The sequence below is a fragment of the Gambusia affinis genome, linkage group LG09 (assembly GCF_019740435.1).
Source record: "Gambusia affinis linkage group LG09, SWU_Gaff_1.0, whole genome shotgun sequence".
NCBI lineage: Eukaryota > Metazoa > Chordata > Actinopteri > Cyprinodontiformes > Poeciliidae > Gambusia > Gambusia affinis.
In genome coordinates this window covers 18,239,622-18,265,389 of record NC_057876.1, presented here as the reverse complement: position 1 = coordinate 18,265,389, position 25,768 = coordinate 18,239,622, and the positions used below count along the sequence as shown (strand labels likewise).

The window sequence follows — 25,768 nt, the reverse complement described above, 5'->3', positions numbered from 1 at the left end:
TTGAAGATGACCAGTTGAATTTTCATATTGCTATCATATCGGAGAGAAGAAACCTCTCCGAAACAATTAGAGATGAATGGATTGCTTGGAAAATACCTGGAGGTTTAGAATTATTTTCCAGGTATTTTCCAAGAAAATAGAAAAGAGGAAAGGAGAGAAGTGAATTCAAGAGTTGGTGAGAAGTGCAGAGACTCCAGAGGGGTGACAGGAATTCTTCTTCAGGCAGCAGATGACCTCCACACACACACGCACACACACAAATAGATGAAAAGCTTTCTCCGAGCATCTCCCTGATGTGTCTCTAAGTTTCCACACCAAGGTTAAATGTCAGCAGAAGGCCTGGAGCCATACATGAATTGAATCCTGCAGCCGCGGAGTCTCAGTGTTCCCATCTGTGAAATCCAAGTAAATCTGAGTGACTCGATGAATGTGAGTCTCTTTTTTTATTACATCACAAACTATTTTCTCGTATCTAGAAAATATTTGGATGATGGATGATAAATTCAATTGTCATAAAACGATTGCTTGGTAAAATATATTCATACAGTCTGGAATGAACATCAATCAAAACTAAATAGAGCAACTTTATTTCAATATTGTTATATAATATACTTGCATAAAGAGGTGAAAATTTGTCATTCTTCTCTACATCATCTACACAAAAACAAGAGCATGCTGTCTATATGTTGGTAACTGCTGTCTTATTAAGAATCAAGTTACCGGTAATTTGATTACAATGTGATTCTATTCATTAATTATAGGATCACATTTTAATCAAAAGCTATACATTGACAAAATAAGAAATATTTTCAGTTCAAAAGTCTTTATACAGCTAGAATTATTGAATAAACAGACATAAGCTCAACAGCAAATATATTTATAATTTATGATTTGTTACTTAGGTTATTCAACCATCAGATTGATGCATAGTGCAATTATACCCATTGTTTCAGAAACTACTGATGATTCACTACTTTGAAAAAATAAAACTTCTTCAGGTAAACTGTTGATGTTGGAATTAGTGTTGGGGACGTCTGTCCTGCTGCAACAGGCTTTGTATCGCGATGGTATTTCAGGCTTTAATAGCTTTGGTAATAAGTTAACTCCTTTTTACATAACTTGCACACACCAATCACCTTTTCCTTTGTCCCATCAGTTCATTTTTTCAAGCAAAATTGTACCCCCAGTGGGCCAAGAGTATCAACTTCATCAATTGTTGTTTATAGATGTAGCTTGTGCATCACATTCACTATATATTTACAATATATATCCTCTACTATATATATGTATATGTATATATTGTGCCTTAGGAATGATTGTTCCTGGGTGTCTCTTCATCAGCTCAGAGCTGCCTGAACTAGATGGCATGTAAACATTGTGTGTGTTCAGAAGGATTGCCAGATCAATAGTCACAACAAGACCCGGTGACTTATGGGAAAGATCAGTACTGCAGCCTGTCTTGATGATATACACATAGATTTATATTAATGGTGTGTTTACAGCTGTGCTGGAGGGTCAGAGGTTGCATATAAAATCATGCAGTATGTTTTTGTCTGTGTGTGGGAGGGGTAGGTGGAGGTGCTGGAGTGTATTTGCATGCAAAGTGATGATGAGTCAGAGCAGACGTGGCTACAGTTATGATTGTCAACATAAAACAAAACTTAGATATTGTGTGCAGACAATGCACAAGTCTATGAGAAAAGTTTAATAATTAAGGAATAAGGTATTAAATTATACTATTAAAAGATCAGGAAACAACTTTGCACTGCTGTCTTTTTCTTATTCTTATTTTCCTGAATTTATTTAATAAAACTTTGACTATATTATTGTGAATTTATCAAAATCAGAGAATGCCACAGTTGTTTTTTTTGTTGTTTTTTTTTTGTTTTTTTTTTTTTTTTGGGGGATTTTTTGCTTACTTAAATATTTGTGACACATTCAACATTGCTTGGCATGTACAGTTTAAATCCGAAGCCTCCAACCCTCATCAGAGAGCTGAGTACAATAACCAGAAACTGAGTTCATCCAAAACAATGTATAAAATCTCCTTGTTTCATCAGAGATAAATATCAACTATCACATCATCTCGTTGAACTGAAAATAATCTGATAAATGTTCAGTTAATTGCCTGACAAAGCTGAACAAAAATATATGTGTAACCAAACGAGCTTAAGTAGATGCAAATGTTTCAATCAACACCCTAAAGGGATGTGTCTAATCTCTGGAAGCCAGGTTGGTAGATTAGAATCACCACTCTGAGACTGCTCGGGTGTGTCAACACTGTCTCTCCAGTTGATGAAGATTAAACTTTCTGAGCGAGGTTGGTGTGTTTTTGCATGCTGGAGGGAAAATGACTTCACACTCCAATACATGCAATTTACATGTTTGAATGTTTTTAATGATTTTAATAAATGGACTGTGAAGTGAATGATCTTCATCAGCTTCTGCAACCTTCAGCCGCCATGAAATATGGTTGGGGGATGAAAACTTATATGTGATTTGTCAAAAGTGGCCAAGTGAAGAAAAGGGGAACAGGAAATGTTTCATGTGAATGGATCGAATTCACTAGAAGGCACAAACGACACCAAAAGGAGGAAAACGAAACACTGTCAGGGAGCTGACAGCATTCTGTCATGTCTGCAGCAGCCGAGAGGAGAAGAATTGGCAAGGAAATAGAAAACAGAAGGAGGCGGAGGCAACGAGCGTCTTTACTGACCGTCAGTCGAAACAAAATGTCGCTCCATCAGAAATACGCTCAGAAAGCGAAACTGACAGCAGGCAGCAAACAGAGCCTGTGCTCATCGTTGTTTTCAGCTTACGCAATTACCAGACAAGGCAACATAGCCTGGACTGGAAACATCTGAATCTGCAGCTATAAAAGCTTCATGTCACCATGAAATAAAACAAACAAAACAATGATCTATAGCCTAGATGAAATCAGAATTCTATCTTAAATGAAACTAATAGAAAAAAGGAGACTGACAGAAATCATATTCAATAGAAATTATATTCTACCAAAATTGGTATCACCGGGTCAAAGGCAAAACTCTGATAGTTGATTTTCTGCTCATGATGTGTCCATTAAAATACCATCTTTAAGAGAAGATGTTTTAATTTATCATAATACTCTTTTAACTGGAGGCATTTTGGAGTTTCTGATCCAGTCAATAGTAAAATCTATGTTTTTGTTAGCGCATCATTACCACAAGATGAATATAAATGTGCTAAAGGGCTCACAGTTTTGGTTTGGTTGGCTTACTTTACAGATTTGAAATTCTTCACATCTTCTCTTTTGCACTGGGTCAGTTTTTTAAAACTCCTTCCAACAGTTCTTATTTATCACAGTCAGAATTCATTAAAGGTTCTATAAAAAATCTAGTCTCATCACATGGTGTTCATCAGTCAGAGGTCAGTCAGTGCTCCACACTCACTTGGTATCAGTATCAGTACATGTCACCCACCGTTTCTATTTACACATGCGTCTCAGCAAACAGAGAAACTGATGCTGAATATGGTATTCAAGTTCTCCTCTCTGTAGCCTTCCCCTCACTCATCCAGACAGGGGAAATTATCATAATTCTTTAGTGATGATGCTGTATTATGCTGAACTGACCAGTCTGAGAGCATTTCACACTCTTTATAGATTTAAAGATGCTGTTTGTCTCCACATCTCATTTCCACTTTGCCTCTGACGGTGTTTTATCTTTTGCAAGATAAGCAGGATATAGAAAGCTCTTATCTGCCAAGTGCTGAGTGGATGAGAAGATGCACTGTAACTCTGTGCGCATAAATAAGGATGACACCGGCTGGGTCTAATACCGGCCTGAGGTAGGTCCAATCTGGATGCAGTGTGGCAGATGAAATCCCATACAGAGGCACTCTGAACTCAAATGAAGCAGAATGCTTAGACCATAGCAGAAGCGGGTGAGGAACATTCATATGAACATTTTGTTTTCAATGTTCTGAGAGAGTTTCAAGTGGTAGTTTGCCTGATGAAAACACCAGCAGTAAATAACAGCGGCATGCTGTCGACACAGCCGCAGACTCATCATGAATCTGTAACAGGAACTTAGAGAATCAGGCAGCATGATGAAAGTCTGAAAGTTCAGAGTTTGGTTTTCTACCCTAATTTAGATTACTGAAGATCAGCGGCACGCAAACTGAATTTGCATGGTTACACTTAACAAGAGAGGACTGATTCAGAGGCCATAGACAAAAACTAAAGCAAACAGGCAAAAGTCCTAGATACTTTACAGGTCCATGTCCAAACAACAGCACACACTGAGAGGAATGATGGTTCTCCAAACGATTCCTCTCTGTTGGAATGCAAGGAAAAGTTACATCATTCCTGCATCATCTTCTGAAGTCTGATCTCAGCTTCTTCTTTTTTTTCTTTTTTCACATCCTCACATCAATCTATCACATATTTTCCATGATGAAGTTACTGTGGCAGCTTCCTATACAAATACGGCCTGAAGAAAAGGGTATTCCTAATGAGGCAGAAAGAATCGTTATATCTGTGTAAAGTTGAAACCACAATCGCTGCTTGTTTGTTGCCATTTCTTCTCCCAAATATAATGTGCTGGGAGTTGTACCTGACAGTCACCACAGCACCAACAGTAAGTGAACTGGAACTAAAGATCACAAGACAATAAATGATCCTCCTGAGTGCATCAGAACAGATTACCAAAAGTTTGGGAAGTTCATGAGGGTTCACACTGTTGAAATCTATGAGCATGGGTTTAATAGAACCATTTTTATCCCATTCACATTATTAAACTCCAACGCCCTAATAAATTGTTGAATACCTAACCTATATTTTGCATGACAGACACACTAGTCCCATCTGAATATATTAAGTAGTGTACAGCCTTTTTATGTGACAACAAAGGTAGCTCAGTTCACTTTTTCTAAACAAAATGTGTGAAATAGAACTATAGATAAACATGTATGTATTAAACTTGTAACAGTTACCACCAGTTCTCTTGTGATCTAGGTGGAGTGGACAAGTCAACAGTCTGTTCATTAGTTAACACATTTATGAAGATCTTGAGCTGGTTTTCATTTTCACACAGGTTCTATTAGAATTGAGTCAATTGCTGTTTAAAAGACACAGCACGTTTCTGGAAATGGTCCATTTCAAGGACAGTTATTGGGTAATGCAGGAGATACACATCGGCAAACGTTTAAAGGCACTATTGTGCAAATGAACTAAAGTGTCAAATAATGTATCGTCACATAATTGAGATTTAACTGCTTGCCTCTGGAAGGTGTAAAACAAAAACATTGTTTTCATTTTAAGTGATCATATGTCCACTCACTGAGACATTTAATTGAGGCAAAATGGACACAAATTTAACTGATAGGCAATTCAGAGATCTGGTTTAGCTTTTGTATTATGGAGTGTTCAATGTTCTTAATAGTTAGTATTTTACCTACAATCCAAGAAGTAACATCTTCAAATTGACATCAAGTTAGATTGGAATTTAAAATAAAAATGAATGTGAATACAGACAAAGTTATAAAATAGCAAAAACAAAAGAAGACCCTCAAATTGAACAAAACAAATTGAACTTAATTGTAGCTCATTGAGTTAGGTAGTTACCACAGCTCTCAGTAACATTTAAATAGATTTCCTCTGAGCTCTTCTGTACCTGTCACTACCTGTATCAGCTCAAGCCCACACAGAGTGTAATAGACCCATCACCGTGATCAGAGCAGCGGACAGACGACGACTAGATGTTCAGAAAGAGAGAAGCGACTCTGAAGATACGGAGCACGTTTGCCTTCCACTTTAATTGGCTTTCTCCAACCACAGCCAGGTTGTTTGAGTCACCTCCATGCCTATTAGATATGGAGATTTATAAGAGTCACAGAAGAAGAGAGAGAAATTTGTTTCATTTTATTGTACTGCCTTTACTTATTTAACCTTTGTACTACCAGGCTTTCTGGCAAAAAAAAAAATAAATCTCATGATGAATTATGACCACAAGCACAGTTATAGTAATAAACACAAATAAATTAAAGGTGATAGCAGAATAGTCTGATTAGAGCCTGAAAGTTGTAAACTTTATCCCTTCATACAGCATTATGCACTACTGGAGATGTATACCAGTCATACTAATCTTGAATCATCGACCTTATACTCTAAGAACATAAATGTTCTTATGAAGCAATTGATGCTGCCTTTAAACTTGAGAGAGGTTCCAAAGCCATCCAAACAATTTGAACAATAATACCCCACAGAGGGAGAGATTATTCACAAATGGGAAAAAAAAAAATAGTTAATGTTTTTAGGAATGGACATCCCATCAGTTTTTATATTTGTCTATAATTCATGTTTGGTGAGAACATAACAGCATATCATCTCAAAGACCTCATACCAGGGTGTTGATGTTTTGGAGTTTGTTTATCAGCTACAATAAATATGCAGTTTATCATAATTCAGTTCATCATAAACTAAAATATTTCAGAATCAAATTTGAGGCCTTCTGTCTTTAGCTTAGCTAAAGTTGGGTCATCAGCTAAATAATTACCTCAAATACAGAACAGGCAACAATGAAATCTTATGATTTATTTGGAAGAATTGAAGGCAAAAGAGAAATTGCCAGCAACATTTACTGCAAGGTTTGCACTCCTGGAACAATGTTCTTTATGATACAATGTGAGAATATTTTATCACAGCTTTTTAAAAAATATATAAAAAGAGGGAAAAAGCAGCTCACACTGTAGGGTTGAAGGAATTTACATTACAAAACATCTATCTCCAGAGCCATTTTCCCTTTATGGGATACTAAATACATGCAGTATTCTTTCAACTACACTAAAATGTGTAAACCTTATGACATATTCTGGAGATAAATAGGTACTACGGTCACTAGCCCACCAAAAAAAGAGAGCAATATCACTTTTTCACCAGGGATCAGAATAAAGAAATAATAAACCTGCTATAAGGAATAAGGGTAGCTAATTGTTTTCCACTTGGGTAGCTATAAAATTTAATGACAAAACATACACTTGTATGATGTTCAGCGTTGTGATTTCATGTCGAATTATTGGATTAAAAAAAGTAAAGTATCCACCCTTTGCAGATGTAAAACATGACACTATTCTAAAAGTCTAAAAGTTTCCACTTGGATTGTTGGACCTAAAACCAGTTAGATAGTTAAATGTGACCTTGATAAGCAGCTAAAAACTTTCTTCCTGTAAATTCTGCTGGGGTTATCTGCTACCATGTTTGTAAAATGCCTGGAGCTCTGATTTGGTTCATTATCTTGTTGCAGGACAAACAACTGATCTATTGGACCAGACTAGGATTTACTACTTTAAAATGTTGTTTCCACACCTGAACCTCATACTTTGTGCGAGTCATTAATTTTGCTTCCAGGCAAACAACCTCAGATCATTACATTTCCTTCTCCAAGAAGATAATTTTCTTTAACTTTCCATTTTATCTGTTTAAGCCAATTCTATGTTGAACCAGTACATTCTGTGTACAATGAATCTTTTGTTAGTTTATATCGTTCTTAAATGTGTAATTACAAAAGCTTGGTTTGAAAATATGTTTTTGGAACTGTTGCTCTGTGATTTCAGATTGAAGTGCAACTATTCAATAGTAGACTTATATTCCTGCTTAAACTTGTAAAGTTGGACCTTATCGAAGAATTTCATCAGTATGTAAAATTGAACACAAATAAAACTGTCGACTAAATCCAAGAATTATGCGACACCACCTGCTCCTTCCTAAATTTAAACCGAAGCAGCCTGTCAAGTCTTGTGGTTCTGTGATATTTCTGGCATCCCAACGTGATATGTGATTTAACTCATCAAAGAAACCACAAGTTTTTGCCTAATCATATGTTAGTTCACTGATCAGATCCTTAAAACCCGCTTCACAGTCAGCTGAAGACGTGTTGATTATAATGGCCGGCAGATGGTAAGTGGTGCGAGCAGCCCAGTTCACGCAACGTTTGGCCAACATTTTCAAATTCAGCACTGAAGCTCAAAGCTTCCTCTTCTATTTTCATTCCAGTTTGCCGCCTGCGTTGTTCTAATTTAACGTCTATGAATAAATCCACGGAATATGTCAGAAAGAAGTCTTCAACTAAACCTGGAACTAACTAAGTGGTGATATGGATCATAATGTTTTAAGAGGGCCTTAACCCTCCTTTAAAGCGGGTCAAATTGACCCGCTTTAAAGTTGATTTTTTTAATTTTATTTGTTGGAAGTATTTTTTTTTTTGGCATGAAACTTTTTCTATTTGTCTAAATAGGTGCACTCTACATATAAATTGAAAATTTATTCATTTTACACATTTGCACCAACCCCTGGGTCTACTTTATGCATAGATACTGTTCGGGTCAATTTGACCCAGCAGTCAAGTTAAAGTGCAAAAACAGATTCAAATTCTACATGTTTCCTTGCAGCTATGAACCATATTTCACCCCACACACAACACATCACACACATACATGCACATGTGGACTCACACAAGCCCACTTTCTCAGTATTCTCTTTACTTCACTAGGAAACAGAGAGAAAGCAGGTGTTCGTACAACTTTTGATGGAAACATTTTCTGTTCTCGTGGATAAACTCCACCCACATTGAGTGACACTCAGCAGAAGTGGAGCAAAACATAAATACTCTCTGCATGACTCATTTATCTTGATTTTAATCAGTGGGTCAGTTTGACCCTGACCAGTATGTGTGTCACAAGTTCAATTATAAAGATCAACCATTGAAAAAAAATAATAAAGTGTAATATAAAAAAAGAAATTACTAAAGATCAATTTAAAGGAAATTATTGTTTTTTGTTTGTAGGTTTTTTTCAGAAAAAAAATAAAAAATGTAAATTCCAATTTGTATGTCCAAATGAGTAGGTTGTCATCATTGATCCTTAATTTCTGAGAAATAAAAAAAACATCATTGCACAAATATTGATTGAAATGGTTAGTATTGGAGTTAATAATCAGATACAGAAATGATTTGGAGGATTTTTTTGGTTTCTGACACTATTGCATGATTAAACACTCCCCGGGTCAAATTGACCCACGAACATTATTGCTGTGCCCTAGAAACGAACATAATAGGAGGGTTAATTTTATGTTTGTAGTCTTTCAGACTGAGTGGTGTCTGCAATCAAAGAGCTCTAAAAAAGACTGGCAGCCTCCAACGCACTACATGCTGGGTTTGGAGGCATCATAAAGAGTATAAAATGTAGATGGATGAGTCATTTAAATGCAAATTGAATTAATCATTTTATAAAATGCTTCTAAATGCATCAATTACATAACTGATTCTAATGAAGAGCTGAAAAGTCTACAATTACCTCTGTCCTCTTGCCCATATTAACGCTGCTTTATGGAGCTCCACATGGAGCCTCAGCTCAGTGAGGAGACAGGTTGTAATTTGACATCGGTGGAATGAGTGAATGTGAAGAAAGACACGATGGAGGCTGTTAAAGTCAAAGCGCCACTGTCTTGCAAGGAGAAATGATGGGGCGGGATAATGAAGGGACCTTTATGCAAAGCTGAGGGTGTCACGGAGCAAGTCCCGAGCTCGCTCACTCCTCTTTGCAAAGCTATAATGATGCATGAAGGACCCCTTCATGTTTATGACATGATTGTGAGTGATTTATTGGCGCCCCATGGTAATTAACATCAGATTATCTTCAGGGGGAAGCTGTGAAATCTCACGTCGCTTCTGCCGCCATGGCTTCAAGTTCACTGCTGGCAGTTAACAATACAGACAGGAGCATCTTGAGGGCTCCATTAGCACCTCGCCATATGTTAAACAGTGGTAGCTTTAGGCCTTATCTTCTCAAACAGCCATTAACCATTATTCAATCGGGCAGGGGCTGTAAAATTTTTCTGTGAAAAAAATTACCTATGGAACATGAGCTTATAAAAAGAAAAAAAAAAAAATGGGGAAAAAGACTGATCCTCACTGGATGGGATTTATTTTTGTTATGCTTTAGCTTATACTCTCCAAAAAGTCATGATCAGTTTGATAAGGGATGACTATGCAACTTTACCATAGCTTAAATATGAGCAGTGTTCAATGTATGACAGGATCCAAGGTATTACACAAAACAGCTATTTATGGCTAACTTTGCAGCTATGTGTACAGTATTTGATGCAAAGAAGCAAAGTGTTTATGAAACCGGACGAGTATCTGATGTTGAAATAATAATCAGTGATTGCAAAATCTGTTTCCATTATTTTACATCAGATTATCACAAATAAAAAGCTATACCTGCAAACCAAAACATTGGTTAATCATTGACGTAACGTATGCCAAAAAAAAATGCACAATATCTGGGTAAAATGTGTCTGAAAGGGACGGGGGGGAGAAGTCAAAAAAATAAAGACTTCAAAATCCTGCTGAGGAGCGCTACTCTAACTGCAAGACCCTTGAATAAATTCACAATTTTTTCAGTGAAGAGATATTTCCGCACAGTCTGATGATCCATCAGACGGCATTCCCGCTGAGACTTCCTGGCATTCATCACAGGCTGTCCAGATGCTTAGATACTCCTCCATTTTTGGTCGACCAGTCAACATTATGCAAAACATCCTCAAGCGAATTGGGAGTCGGTCAAAAACCCAGAAACCAACAAAATGGAAATCTCCTTTTAGCCACCAGTTGTACGAAGGTTCCAACTTCGCCATTATTCTTAAGACGAATATTGGGCCGCGAAGCAGTCCTCTTAATATTTAAGGTGAAGTATAGGAAATGTAAAAGGCTTTGTAGTGTGTTTGATTCATTATTCAGCTCTTGCCTATTCTCTCCCTCTCTTTCTTGTGCTGTGTGCAGGAGATAACGCCTCAGCTCCACGCTTTAATTCTTTTGCATCGCAGATTAGAACTGGCAAAAAATGTGGGAAAAAAAAATCCTGGAGAATATAAGATGCAAACGCATTTCTTATTCTAACCCTCTCCTCTATTGCTGCTTCATCTCGACTGATAAGAACAAAAGCACTCTTGGCGTCTTGCACATCATGTTGTTGTTCTGCTCGCTCTCTGGTTTTGGGCGAGTTTTCCTTGACATTTACAGTAAAATCAAGAAAGTGAAGACGATGGTAAGTTATCACCCTGAAGCTCCTTCTCTCTGAAACGGGCCTCAAGCCGAGCACAAGAGTTGCAGGCAATAGATGAAAGGCTGCTGCTTTGATCGTAACAAAAATGAGACGTGAAGCAGGAGCGATAACGACGGAATCAGTGTGGTTCGGTTCGACTACTCCTCAGCTGATCTTTTCTCTCATTTTTTTATGTGAGGGAGAATGGAAAAGCAAGCTGAAGAGACTAAATGACATGTAAAGAAATGTTTTTTCTCGCAATCCAGTGCATAATTGGCTTCCTGGACTGACTTCAAGTGTTGGGGGAGATCTTTGACAAAACCATACATAAATAAATTCATCTCCCCGTGCTTTCTGGGTCTCTAGCTGCCTGCAGAAAAGGCCTCGTTATATATGGAAATAAGATTCTCCTCCTTACTCTCCCAGTCGGCCCCCCTCATTGGCTCCCGCCCATGCAAATGCAGGCCGGGGCTGGGGATCCTTTTACAAAGGCGATACTATGAGAGAGACGGAGCAAGCAGCCAGGAAAACGACTGAAGGAGAGAATCTGAGTCAAATCTCTGTTAGGAGCGATAAGCGTGAGAGTGTGCGTGGGGTGGGGGGCTAAGTGACAGCAGAGGGCAAGAGAGCCTGAGTCACAGTCACAGGAGGGAGCCATGCAACACTGAGCACATACTGACCCCATTTCTCAATGGTGTGAAAACGATCCATGGTCATTAAATCCAGTTTACAAAAAATGGATCTGTGAGAACACACACACTTATAATTGATATGGTTTTTTTTTGTTTTTTTTCGGTGGGGGGGTTAACGAAACATTGACCCAAATTTAAAATAATCCTTTCTATAAACCAACAAATATGAATCAGTGAGGCTTTTGAAATCCAAATTGGGTAAATCCTCAGGTTTAAAGATAATGGGACTCTACACAAATTATATTCCACTTATCTGGGGGAGCAACCTAATCAGAGAGACTCAGACTTCCCCCTACCCAGCCATTTGGACCAGCTCCGATGGCGGAGTCCCAAGGTCCCAGGTTCCCAGGTCAGCTGAGAGTCAAAGTCCTTCCAGTGTATCCTGGGTCTTTCTCCGGGTCTCATCCTGGTGAGACCCCGGACAAAGGGTTTCTCTCAATGTGAAAAAGCACTTTCTCATCCTATCTCTAAGAGACAGCCCAGAGACCCATCAGAAGAAACTTATTTCAGCCGCTAGTATCCATGATCTTGTTCTTTCAGTCACTACTCATTTCATGCCCATAGTTGAGGATAGGAACCAGTAAATTGAGATTTTCGTCTTTTGATTCAGCTCTGTCTTCAACACAACAGATCAGTACAATGTCCGCCTCATTGCAGACACAACACCAATCTCCCTATTGATCTCCATTTCTGTTCTTGTAGTAAAAGTGGGTAAATAAGGAAGTCAGTGTTCTTTTTTCAATAATTACTCCAGAATATATGTGTTTCATAAAGACTTCTATAATTTACCTTTCATTGCAAAGTAAACAAAAATAGAAATAACTTCCTATGTATTTTATCAGCTTCCAAGTTCTTGAACATTTGCTTTAACATTTCTGCTGTCCTTCAGCAAGGTATAAGGCTAAAAAAAAAAAAAAATCAAACTGAAAAAACTTATCAGTGGAACCGTGAAGTCAGCTGTGTTTTTCCTACAAAACAACCAACAGAAGGACCTTACACCTCCAAACTGTTTGGCTAATTAGCAGTGACGCTGTTTGAGGGCGTCAGAGGAAAGCATCCCGTTGGGTCCACAGCGTTCCGGCTGTGAGGACACCAACCGGAGGGCCCTTAGAGACCCCCGCTACCGAGCCTAGGAGCGGGCGGACACGCAGTCCTCGTTAAGGTTACCGACTCTGCTGGTGACACACGGATGACAAGGACAATTTACTGCATGGCTGCTTCCCCTTGTCTTTGAGCAAACACACACACACCCACCCACACACACTGTGGAAATTAAGTTTAATAAGAGGAGATGAAACTTTCTGCTCCCTCTGGGTAAATTAGGAGTTCGCAGAGGCAGAACTGAGAGAATATACAAAAGAAGGAAATTAAACGCAGAACAGCTGGGAATATTAATGGGTGGCTGGGATACTGTACACAGTGATACTGTATGTGCTCTGAAGAGCAAAGTAGTGCGGGGAAACTGCAAAGTCAGAAAAATCCATAGCTAGACCGGACATTTTCGAACTAAATCCTAAAGTTGGTCTGTAAAGTCATTGTATGTTTTACGTTTTCATTTTATAGACCATCAAGATCTCCACCCTGACGGCACACATCACATTTAAAAGGTTTGCATATATTTCTCACCTGACATTCAAACAGCCAGAAGACCTCCTGGTGTAACGTAAGCAAAAGGATTGGATAAAAAGGGAAAATGTCTAGATGAGTGATGACAACAACATTTGAGACATTATGCAAAAAGGAGACATGCTTCAAAGAAGTTCAGCTCTGGAAATAAGTTTACTTCTGCTAAGCCCCTCAAACTAACGATGACAGTACATCACTTCAGCTCCTACATCTGATTAACTCCACAACCTTTCAGAGAATCTTGCGAAGCCTAAAGCGAGCACAGTGACACTTGAAGAGCAGATAGATGGAAATTTGCTTCTAGCTGCAGTTTTATGTGCTGATTCGCTCTTTCCTTCCAAACTGATCTGTTTGGACCATTTAAATCTAATGAACTCGCAGTGAACCATTCTTCACTTTCCTTGTTTCAGTGTACATCATGAATTTGTGAACTCTGTTCTTTGAGAAAACAGTTGCAGAAACTGAAAATGATCATGTGAAACCAGGCTGAAGGTGTAATTTTTAAACAGACTAAGTAATAAAATGACTCTCTAACTAATCTCTACAAATTCTCACATAGGAAATTCATTTGAACAATTGCATCAACTATATAAAGTCAATAAATGTGCTGGTTGTAAACAGCATTTTGGAATTTGAAAGTAAGTTATATGTGGCTTGAGAAGTGTCTCTAAGACAGAGTAGAGTCACTGTTTTCCCTCATTAGCATACTGTTAGTTTGTTATTTATACAACTTTCAAAATATAGAACATGGATTAGAAACATTGCATCATTTTAGGTTCAACAACAAATTAGTATATTGGAAGGATCTTTGGATTCATTGTTTTGTTTATTGACTGAAGGAAGAAAATAGGAATTAAAGGGTCAGGCTACTGATAAAGTAATGCTGCTGTATTACGTCCCCTGTCAGGTGAATTTTTATCACAAACGGACATGTTTCTTGTCAAATAAAATATTTTTTTTTCTTTCCCTCACAAAATTCCTTTGCAAACAAGTAAAAATGTACCCGCAGATGAAGGGTTCAAATATCCCTCTGGACCTAAAATCAACCAGCAGGGGTCAGAGGTCAACAGAAAATGCACAGGAAGTGGACCATGGATGGCTGCGCTGGTGTCTGACCGCTCTAACTGGAGCAGAAGAAGATCTCCCCCCTGGACAGCACTTCCCTCCATGCAATATACACACACAACATGCAGTCATGTCCCCAAACCCTTTTCTTTTGTCTTTTGTTGTGTAACACAAAAACACACAAACTTGACTGTTGCTGCATTTGCAGATACATGCAAAACCATCACAATCACACACACACACACGCCCTCTGTGGAGTGATGTGATGTGATATGATAGTTGGTCTGCCTGTGTGTTGTTTGCAGGCCATCATACACTTTATTTCCCTCAGCTCTGCCTCACACCCTTAGCCACACCCATCAAATCCTGCTCAACCAATCAAATCCTTCAGATTATTGAAAGTTAACTCTGCCCTAAAGCCTAAGCAGATGCCAGAGAGCCCCTTCTTGTGATCAACCAGGCAGAACCATTTTACAGCAAGCGGGGAAGTTCGTGGGAAACTTGTGTTTGGCACATGATGTTGCGTGTCTGCTCACTCCCTGTTGAGCTTTGGCCTTAAACTCGGCGTGTGTTTGTTGTGCGTTTGTGCTCTGCATTAGAAGCAAGGGTTGCACCGCTGACCCATGTTTGCCTCTGCGTGTGCTTTTTACTCTAGCTGTGTGACCCGAATCGTAAACACAGCATCCGCCGTTGAGCTTCGGGTTTGGTTTGGTGTGTGTGCGACTCTTTCGGTGTGTGTTATGAATTATGAGCAGCAGCTTCACTCTGACCTGATATGTGCATGGCCTTTATCTAGCATATCAATGCACATATTATTCTTCCTGTTTCTGTATGTGCGCTTTTAGAGTTTGAGCCATGCTAAGAGTTAATTGACGGGAGGGCCCTCTAAACTATCGCTGTGGGAGACGCTTCCTGACTCAACACCTCATTGGTCATTCAGCTCTTTTCAAGCAAAATGACTGTGAATCCTCTCAGTGAGCTCCAGGATGGGAGGTGGATGCTGCGTGTGACGATGAAGGTTCCTCACGGGGACGTTATTCTCAGCACCCCTATCCCCAACCGACGCCCTCCTTTGACCTGCTGGAGCTCAAACAACAAGCTAATCCTTACAGCACACAGAGGAGCTGCTAATAGGAGAGGATTAAACTGACAAATACACCAACTCCCTTTGGCTGCTCCTCCTCTGCTCTTTATCTTCCTCTTCCCCCTTTCCTTTTAGTGACTTTACTTCTTAATCTAGTCGATCCCGTCCTCTGAATTGTTCCTTTGCCTTCTCCCTCCAACAGTCCGGCATGCTGCAAATCTTTTGTTTTCCACAATTGTTGTTTCTCCTCATGTTCCTCCTTATTCTTCTTTCTCTTCTTTTATCTCTTCTGTCTCCATCTTTTATTTATATGTTATCTCCCCCTTCAGGTGACCGTGGAGTTGATATGAGGTCTGTAAGTCAGCGGGCTGCACAGAGCTTTGGATTGTGCGTGTGTGTATTATTTGTGTTGTAGAGTGGATTATCCAGGTTCCAGGACTCGGCATTCACTTGCAGTCATGCGGAAAGCTTTAATGAGAAGTCGCTGTTTACCGTGGACACAGAGGGACACACACACACACACACTCCCGCACGCAGACCTATACGTACCCACAGACACACTGAAAATAAACCCACAGTAATCACACAGCTCGACAAACTCACAATGATACACACAGATGCTGTGAACACACACTAACCAGTGAAGTAATGGGATTTGGACTTTTTTTTTCTCTGTAAACCGGTCTGTCCTCAGTCTCCTCATTAAAGTACATGTTACACACAGAAAACACAGACCCCCTCACACACACGCACACTGCTGGCTGGATGGTGCTGCTGACTTCTGGCTTCAGTAATTATTTGGATTTTCTGTGTCTTTGTCTTTGTGTCTGGAAATCTGTGCACATACGTACAGCTTTCTGTCGTATTGTTTGTGTGTGGAGAGGAACTAGCTGTAACAGGCTGGTTAAGGTTTGGACGGGCACTGCAGATGATGCTTTAGAGTCCAAATGGCTGTTGATTCAAGAAATATCTTTTTTATGTTTCTTCTTCAAAAGTTTACAAATATTTTGATGCAGTCAGTAATGTGTCATCTTCTTTACAGCACAGAAACATCTCTAAACGACTGACGTGATTTATTGTTGTAATACAATAAACCCACACATCACTAATGAGCATGAAAATAGCAGCATTCAAACAAGCAACGTCTGCAGGCAGCACATGATATCACCACCGTGGAACTGGAACCATTCCAGTTGTTGCAGGAGCGCTGCATGAACAGCTGTAGTTTTGTTTTATCCATCACACTCACAGGAACTCGCTTGTACGAAGTTGGACACATATATGTCTTCAGAGCTGCTAATATTCTTTGTGGCATAGATTCAGCAAGATTTCGATATATCAACTGATTATTTGAGCTATTTCAGACATTTTTTTTTCCCCAAAACCAATTTGCCAAATTTCCTCTGACATCTGTGTCTGAATAAATATTACTTATTTTTAAACCACTCAATGAGTCTCAAAAAAAGGAGCCTAAAGGACAAGGGAGCAACTGGACAGCCTTGAGTCCCAATTCTGCATCCAGAACCTTCAGTCAGTAATAACTAACAGAAGCAAATGGAAGAATGATTAATTTGGGAAGCCTTTGTCAAGCTCCAGCAAAATAAGAAAATAAATCGACAGGAATCCCATGAACCATCACACAGTGTAATCAGTATACCAGATTTTATTTAAATGAAGCAAAAAGGAAAATACGTCTCGTCTGCAACAAGTCCAAAGACAATAGAAAACCAGATTTTACACACATTCCAGATGGACGGTTGAGAAAGACAAGGGAATCACCACTGTACTGATTTGCTGCTATTAGAGAGTGTTGGAGAATGTACTCAGCCATTTAGCTTCTACATTGATTTTTAATATATGTCTGACAACTGGAATTTGTTGTTTCACTTTGGTCAGTGAAGTTCTTTATCACAGAAATGTGGCAATGTTCAGGTAACCACCTTCGGAGAGGAAAAAGTATTTGTCTCAGCGGAGCAGGGAAGTAGAGTTCTGTGTATTCCAAACTCCATTTCCAGTCTCACACACAGTTCTCTCTGGGCGGCCATGTCTCTTCACATGGTCCATTTTCTACAGCTAGTTGAAGCTCAGTGAGCCAGAGTGGACTTAATAAACTCTTCGATGCACAGTAAAAGCAGCAGCGCAGAGCCAAGTGTTCATTTCCGTCCATGACAATCACAAGCAAAGACAGAGATTGTGATCATCTTAAACTGAAAGCATTCAGTTTTATCTGGGACATACATGTCTACGCTTAAATTAATCAATACTAATTAATTTTAGGATATTGAGGGAATGCTCAGGTCTCCAATTAGAAAAAAGCAAAAGTTCTCAAAACAATAAAAAAAAAAAAAAAAGTCATGCTAATAATTCTCTAAAATCTGACTGTGGTCAGAATTCTATTTCATTGCTATCATAATTTATGTAAAGGTGCAATAGGTAACTTTTATTAAAAAAAATGTTTTTTTTATATTTGTTATATTTATCATTGTGTTGTGACAGTATAATCTGTGATAGCATAATTATTATTATAATTATTATTTCTTTTCACAGATTATCTGTGAAAAATAATTAGCTCCTCTGCCTTCTCCCAGTTCTCCCAGGAATAAATGCAGACGTATTCCGCTCAGCCAGGAACAACCAATCAGAGCCAGGAGAGCCTTAGCAAGCGCCGTCAATCATGGCCGTGCTTTACCAAAAATGGAAAATTACACATTTTGTGAAAGTTGCATACTGTAGTATTAATGGGAGTTATCAAATGTTTTAATTAGCACATACATTTCAATTATACTCATTATTAATTCATCATTTAAAAATCTAATAATTTATATTTTGCCCAAATATGATGAAAGCTCTGTATAAATCACATCGATGTACTTTAGATTACTGAGCTGAAAATAATATTTTCTCACCTAGACTACCAGGCAATGTTTTTTTTTTTTTTTTTTTTTTTTTTTTTTTTATGCAAGTAAAAATTTTCAAACAAATACTGAATATTTATGAGTCTTCTCTTATAAATAGGCAATATAATTTTGCTATTATTATTTTCAAATTAATTATTTCCAGTATACTTCTCTCACAAATAGTGCAGTATCTGAGCAATAATGTTGATTTCTGGCTAGTTTTACCCTCTTGATTACTTAGTTATAATAATTCAACAGTAATTCCACAGTGCAACAGAAGTAACCACTAGCTCGTGTGACTCAGATCATCATCCAATCTTTCAGTTTTTATGTGGACCAGCAACCAATGGAAGCTGAGTAGACCTCTTTGTAAAATCATACAAAGAGGTAAACAACAAGCTTTTTAGAAAAGCTTGTTGTTTATAAAAATGGTAAGAACAAAAAAGTAATCACATTTCTAGACCTTACATGCAATGCGCCCTATTTTAACCACTTTCAACACTTCCACACGTTCAGACATGAGTGCACTCATCTGCCGTGTTCGTTAAACTACCCCTCCCCCTTCTAACCTTCATTCTTTGCTGTCCAGAGAGTTGGATGGTGATTAGCGTTGGGATTCTGGGACACTGGCCTCAGTTTTCATTAACAGCCATAAACACAGTTCTGCTGCACCACAGAGACAGACCACATTCTTTACACGCATCTGAAACTATGTATGTGTGTTTCATGTTCTTTTTTTAAAGGCATTCAGCTCACTCAGATGTACATGCACACACGTGTGTGTGAGCTTTGTGGGTGCTTTGATGGCGAGAGGAGGAGAGGGGTGTTGTTTATCATAGTATTAATTAAGCCTGCAGTTTGGCTTTAATCAATATAAAACAGCGGCACTGAAAATGGTCTGGTTCCCACACAAACTTTTTCAGGTCTGTATTTACTACATCAAGTACAAAGACCTAAATATTGAATTCCTCTGGGACAAGCCGAGTTTGAAAACTCAAACACATAAGCTTCCATTATGGGTTCAGATCACAAGCTCCTTAAAGCCATTCATTCGATTTGAACTAAAAACAACTTAATTTTTTTTATCCATTCTCATTCTTATTGTTCCATAATAGTCCATGTTCAACTCTAACAGGTAGCCTTCTGTAAATCTGTAGAGATCAGTAGCAGCAAGTTTTCCAGCATTAATGGGCTGGAGGCCATTAATGTCATGATGTACACATATGCAAGGGAATGCTGTGAATGCTGTTAGTTAAGATAATAGATGTTGACATATGATCCTTTCATTCAGCAAATCATAGTCAGTGACTTATGCAGGCAATTTAATATGAATAAAGTTCATCGGCACTATATAATGAATCAACAATTTGAATCATTGTAAGAAAACAAACCAAAATTTCCCCAGTTAGTTTAAGATGTTAGAAAAAATTATTGTTATAACTGCATGACAAATCATCATAGAATGTATAGGCTCCACAGGACTGGCCAGGTTTCTATCTTTAAACTAATATGAGGATTTATGCTGCTTGAAGGCTTTCAACACGCACATCCACACATTTTCCCCAGATTTCACAGCTGATATAAATTTAGCTGCAAAGTTTGGGTGACCGCAGCCCAGACTTGTGCGCATTTATGTGGAACCAGGTGTGGAGACGTCAGTGAAGGAGAAAATTAGTTGGAAAATGACAACAGCGAAGCTGAGTGAACAGACATAAACGTCAGAGAGCTTAAGGTGAAACCTTTCCAAGAAACTTCAAACACACCAGGTTATTTTTAATACAGTTCTTTCTCAGTGAGTCAATGATAATTAATAGCCCAGATAGTAAAAGTGCTTTGACTTCTTCATGTTAATGTTGGTCATGTTTAAAGATGAATGAATAAATCATTAGAGGAAGAAATTAGACAAGATTATGGTAGAAACTCTCCAAGCGTTCCACAGATGGGCTGCTGATTATGACATTATGGTGAAGTGACATAAAACCCTTGCAGCTTTATTCAAGAAAGGTAAAAAGTCCCAGGAGAGGTAAATATGACTTCAGAGAGTTGCCGGTGTTTGAAAAGCACACCTGGTTAAATACAGTTCAACACAATGGCATTCAGAACCCTCAAAGGAATATATCTGCCCCTGCAGCCATGTTACTCAGACCTCATTTTTATAAAAACTTATGTAGACTATGTAGTGCATGAATTCTTGTTCTGATAATGAAATGTTTTGTTGCTCTTATACCTCAAGGATTCAACTATCATATTGGAAATTTTTTTTTTTTTTTTGGACAATTACTAGCCACATTTAAATTTAGCATCTCATGCCTGTTGTTAGATGCATGGGGGAACAGTGACGCCATAGGCTTTTTCTTCTCCAAACACTCAGCAAATGTATGGTCATAAATCCCAAAATAAACAGTTACTTTTGGATTTTATCCATCCATCCATCCATTTTCTGTCCACCCGGGAGGGTTGCCGGTGCCAATCTCCAGCTACGTTCCGGGCGAGAGGCACTTTTGGATTTAAGTTTAAAATTTACATTTTTAAAAGACCGTCTTTTAAGGTGTTGTCAGTATCATACCCCCATAAAAATTGCATTGAACAATCCAAGATCAGAGAACGAGTGGAAAATTTATATAAGGACAAATCCCATCTTTAAAAACTAAAAAGTTTCTTCAGTGTCTCAAAAACATTAGATGATCTACATATCAGCTTGGTAAATATGGAAAATTATCACATTCAGATTAATGTATTCATCTCTTTCTTGACCTGATATTATACTGTATTATTGCAACTTAAACTCTAATCAGTAGAAACATGAGCTTTTTGTTTTTAGCTTGAAATTTAGACCATAACTGTGCTCTGCGAGATAATAAATTTTTTTAAGTGGTATTCATTTAAGTCTTTTACAGAACATAGCATATTGTTTATTCACAAGGGGAGCAAAAAGTGGGACCTAAACAGTTCCTAGAACTCATTTTAGGTTAAAGCACAAATATGTCATCTGGTGTTTAAATAGAATAATGAACAAAGAGCAGACATAGAACCTGAAGCTCAAACACACAAACCGCAGTTTTAGAGTGTGACAGCACTTGTTTATTGTAATAAAAGCCTCTGGATACAAATTACATTCACAGGAACGGCAGCGGGACACCAAGCTGCTCTGTTTGATTCCTACAGCAAACCAGTGATTACTACAAATATTCAAATTCATACACCGTTTTACAGCTTTATATCCCATAAACATACTGGTATAATTCAAACTAAACACACTGTTGCACTTACAAATAATCAAGCCTTTGATCAGTGACCAATTGTTACTAAGCTGTGGTAAAAACCAACTAACTGAGTCCTACACAGATCAATTCACTGGAAGAAAAAAGGAAAGAGGAGAGCTGAATGACAGCTTGGAGTTTAGGGGTTTCGTTAACAGGTCAATAAGGAGGTTAACTGCCTTGATAGCTGAATTTACCAGCAGTTAAATCTTACATGGAACTTGTAAAAAAAAAAAAAAAAGTTATTAGCGAGGAGGAAAGAAGAGGTGAGATCAGAATGACTGGCCTAATATACAGTATAGCAGGAGAAATTAGGCAGAAAAAGGATCAGATTAATGAGTGTACTGGACATCGTTCAGGAAAAAAAAAACCTAATAAGAAACCCTATATCAAATTTAAAAATTGCAGTGTTGTTTTAAATGCATTAATTAGGAGTACATTTTGTATTATTATTTTTTATTATTTTTGAAATATTTTTGAGTTTTTTTCAAGAAAAGTGGAAAGTGGGGTCAAAAGTTACTGCAATCATAAACCAACAAATTAAAGAAGATTATTAAAATGACTTAAATCAATTAATATGACACTTATTTTGGCAATTAGTGATACAAATGTGCAAAACCTTTAGAGATTAAAACTAAAGCAAGAACATACCCAGCTGTTGTGTTGTGGTGTTTTGGATGTCCTCCTCCCCACAGATTTGGTATTTAAAATGCAACTGATTAACACCACATAGTAAATTGTCTCCTAAACTGATCTCTTTTATATGATTTAACATCCTTTGGGGCTTTGATTTAAGACCGTTAATGTGGAAAGGCTTAAAATGAACAATTAAAGCTCAATTTGTGTAGATGCCAGAGAAAAAAACAGATGCCACTTAATGACTGATGTGTTTTCTAAGGGAGTTATTGATCTATTGTGATTATCCACCAAAGTGGTTACAGGCCTAAACTAGGTCTGGTTCTAGAACTAGTTTTAATGGGCTTTACTGAAAACAGATCGATGAATCTCAGGATCGCAGTGCAGAGTGACAACTTGTCTACAAATATTACACAATTTCTGTTCTTATTTCTGCTGTCATGTCTGATCAGGTTCAGTCGTATTTATAAACACTTAAAATGAAGAGTTGTGCGTGAACACTTTAAATGGTGGGTGTGATTTTTTTTTTTTTCATCTTTATTTATAAGCATTGCAAACAGGTGTTAAACTTCCACAGTTTTAAGCAGAAATCTTAAACACTGGGTGGTGATATTAAAAGGCCATCCGTGTTTACAGAGTTGCAAACTCGGTTTATAAATTAAATAAATTATAAAAGCTGTGAGAAATGTTTTATGTGTGGCACTAAAGCAAAATTCTGCTTTGTATAAAAACACTGAGGAGATGAGATGATGATGTCATATCCCTGTTTGCTCAGGTTGCAGGTCGGGAGGTTAGTCTTGAGCAAGCCAGACTTAACATGAAAATGAGTCAAGAGTTCTAAGCAACCAATAGCTTGGTGGTTTCTGAATCAATTTACACTCTTAAACGAAAACAGCTTTTTTACTCTGTTAGACATTTTATAGTACCAGATTTTGTGAAAGCAAAGCCAACTTTAGTACCGTTTGGTAGAAAATCCACTTGTAGCAATGAGCCAAGACAGTGTTTGCTCATATAGGCTGAAAGGACATTTTCCTTTACTTCATAGTTTGTTTTGGTTGAAAAATCTATACAGTAGGGGTTTCTAAAGCCCCTTCAAATGAAATAGCACCTTTGCACAACATATTTCTGACTTATTACTAATATTTACTTATTTCCCAGCTTCCAGTGTCTGTGCAAAGTCTAGTGTAACACACACTGGATCAACCCCCATATCAAACCCACAATGAAAACTTATTTCCATTCATCTTTAAGAACGATTGTAAGTATTTGAGGTTGCTCCTTTAACTGTGCCTAAATGTCCCATGGCAGTAGTGTCAATGAAGGCCAAAAGAAAGACAGTTTCTGAAACAATTCCTACCAGAGTTTCTACTGGACTGAAAGAGAAGGCGTGTCGGCTGATTATCTGCCAGTCACCCTGTCCTCCGAACCCTGACTGTCATTTAACAACTACAGGCACCAGGGCAACAAAAATAAGAAAAATATTATTGAAAAAGTGGCTTCAAACAAAATTATATGGAAGTCCAATTTACAGAGCCAAAGCAGCCGTACAAAATAACAAGAAAGAGAGCAAAGAATGCCCATAAAAGGAGGAAATTCCCTCTTCAATCCACTCTGATCTTTCCACTTAGGCTTCAGTATCATCCAAAAAATGAAAAGAGCGGCAAAGATGAAAACCCCTCCCCTGAAAAATTGACTCCACTTCCAAAAAAGTAACCTGTCAAGGACACGATTGAGAAGAAAAGATGCTGTAAAGCCAAAGATGATTCCGTGTTATTCGGGTCAACTTCTCTTATCAAAAGAATGTGGTTTTCATACATTTTTTTTTTTTTTTTTTTTTTCTGATGTGATTCTCCTGCTTGGGAATTCCAAGAAAGTGAAGCATAAAGCTGAAAAAAACAGCTCATGCCTACAGGTGAGGAGGGAAGAGGAAAAAGAAGTCCTCAGAATCGCAGCACAGAGAGAAAAATAGAGAAAAAGAAAGCTTGAGGACTTAAATGTGTTTTCTTTTTTGTAAATAGGAGGAGGAAAAAATGGAAGCTTAAGATGCTCTTTGTGTCTTTAGTTTTGTCTTAAGGCAGTCTGATTTGTCCGGCCCCCTTCTCCGGCCTGGTGCTCGACGACGCTCCACCTATAAGAGGATAGATACGAACGTCTTACACCTCTGGTAACGCAACGCAGAACACATTTCCATGCAAAACTTCTCATCAATGAGGAAAAAAATGTCAAAAAGAAGAGTCAATAAAATCTGTCTGTTAAAAAAAAAGGGTAAAAAAAAGAAAAATACTGTTTTTTTTAAACTGTGAAGCAGTTTGCAGAGCCACAAGAATGCTAAATTAACTTGAAGAACATTTAAGAAATGTAGGAATAACTGAACTGTGCATGAACTCACACTGTCCCTACTAAATATGGTAAATATTGGACAATTAAATTGATCAAAAATAATATTTGGTAGGAGTTTTTATTTGTCATTACATAAATGATAGAACATGATGCAAATAAGCTCAAAAACAAGCAATTTTAAGGGAATTTTTACCTTATTGGTTTAGGAGGTACTATTTTAGAAGTCCTTGTCATTTTTAGATGATAAGTGAAAGTGTGATATTCCTCACTACTGTATCTACTGCCATGCTGTTCAAACACTGACAGCAGAGGACCAAAACAGACACTGCAAAAGCTCTATATCATTCTAATGGCTATGATGTTTGACAAAATTTAATTAGTGCTAAATAATTTGGAATGACAAAAATCAGTCTTACGTTTATAGCATTAGAAGCTGCAAATTTATGGGAGGGGTAAAATTGAAAAAGATCTGAACATTTTGGCAAGATAACCTTAATATTTTTTTTTAAAAAGTACTCTAACTTAATGAATGAAAAAAGTAGCAGAAGGTAAGTTAGGAACATAACCTGTATATTTTGAGTAGATAACCTGAAAGTTTTTACAATGTGAGCAGCAAGTTTGGAAAGGTTGTGATGTTTGTGAACTAACCAATAAGCTCCAGACAATAAATTGTTAGTAACTTTAGAAATTATCCCAGTCACTGAGAGAAGCTATTAAGTTCAAAGAAAATATCCTATACCCTATAGATTCTGGACAGGTAGCCTGTTAAACTATATGTTTCAAAAGATGACTACATTTTCAGAAAATAATTTGCAAATCACATGAATAATTTGCTAATTATTTTTCTGAAAATGTAGTTACCTTTTGGAACATATAGTTTAACTTTATGAAGCACTTTGGTTGCCATACCGACTAGAAACTTTAAAGTTACTTTCAAAAACTGACAGGCTTCCTACTGTCGCTGTGTTTTGTTATGAACAAGGCTTTCGGTCACCTTTGAGTTATGACTCGCGCTGCACTGCAGACATAAAGGAATTAACACCCACACTCACAGAAAGGCTTCAGAGGTTGAGGGTGTTGTGAACATGC

At 37.8% G+C, this 25,768-nt stretch overlaps 1 protein-coding gene across 6 annotated transcripts in view; it reads right to left on the bottom strand.

The window, feature by feature from the left end:
- LOC122837344 (protocadherin-1-like) overlaps nucleotides 1-25,768 on the bottom strand; it is a 184,111-nt gene that overhangs the window by 24,464 nt on the left and 133,879 nt on the right. Inside the window, exon 6 of one of the 6 annotated variants that reach the window (XM_044127643.1) lies at nucleotides 14,077-24,467. The exons of 4 other annotated variants lie outside the window; for them this stretch is intronic. In XM_044127643.1, coding sequence (XP_043983578.1) covers nucleotides 24,409-24,467 — 59 coding nt within the window. In that variant the 3' untranslated portion in view covers nucleotides 14,077-24,408. Of the gene's footprint in view, nucleotides 1-14,076; nucleotides 24,468-25,768 lie in introns of those variants that run through there. One more of the 6 variants, XM_044127644.1, reaches the window with a different exon arrangement.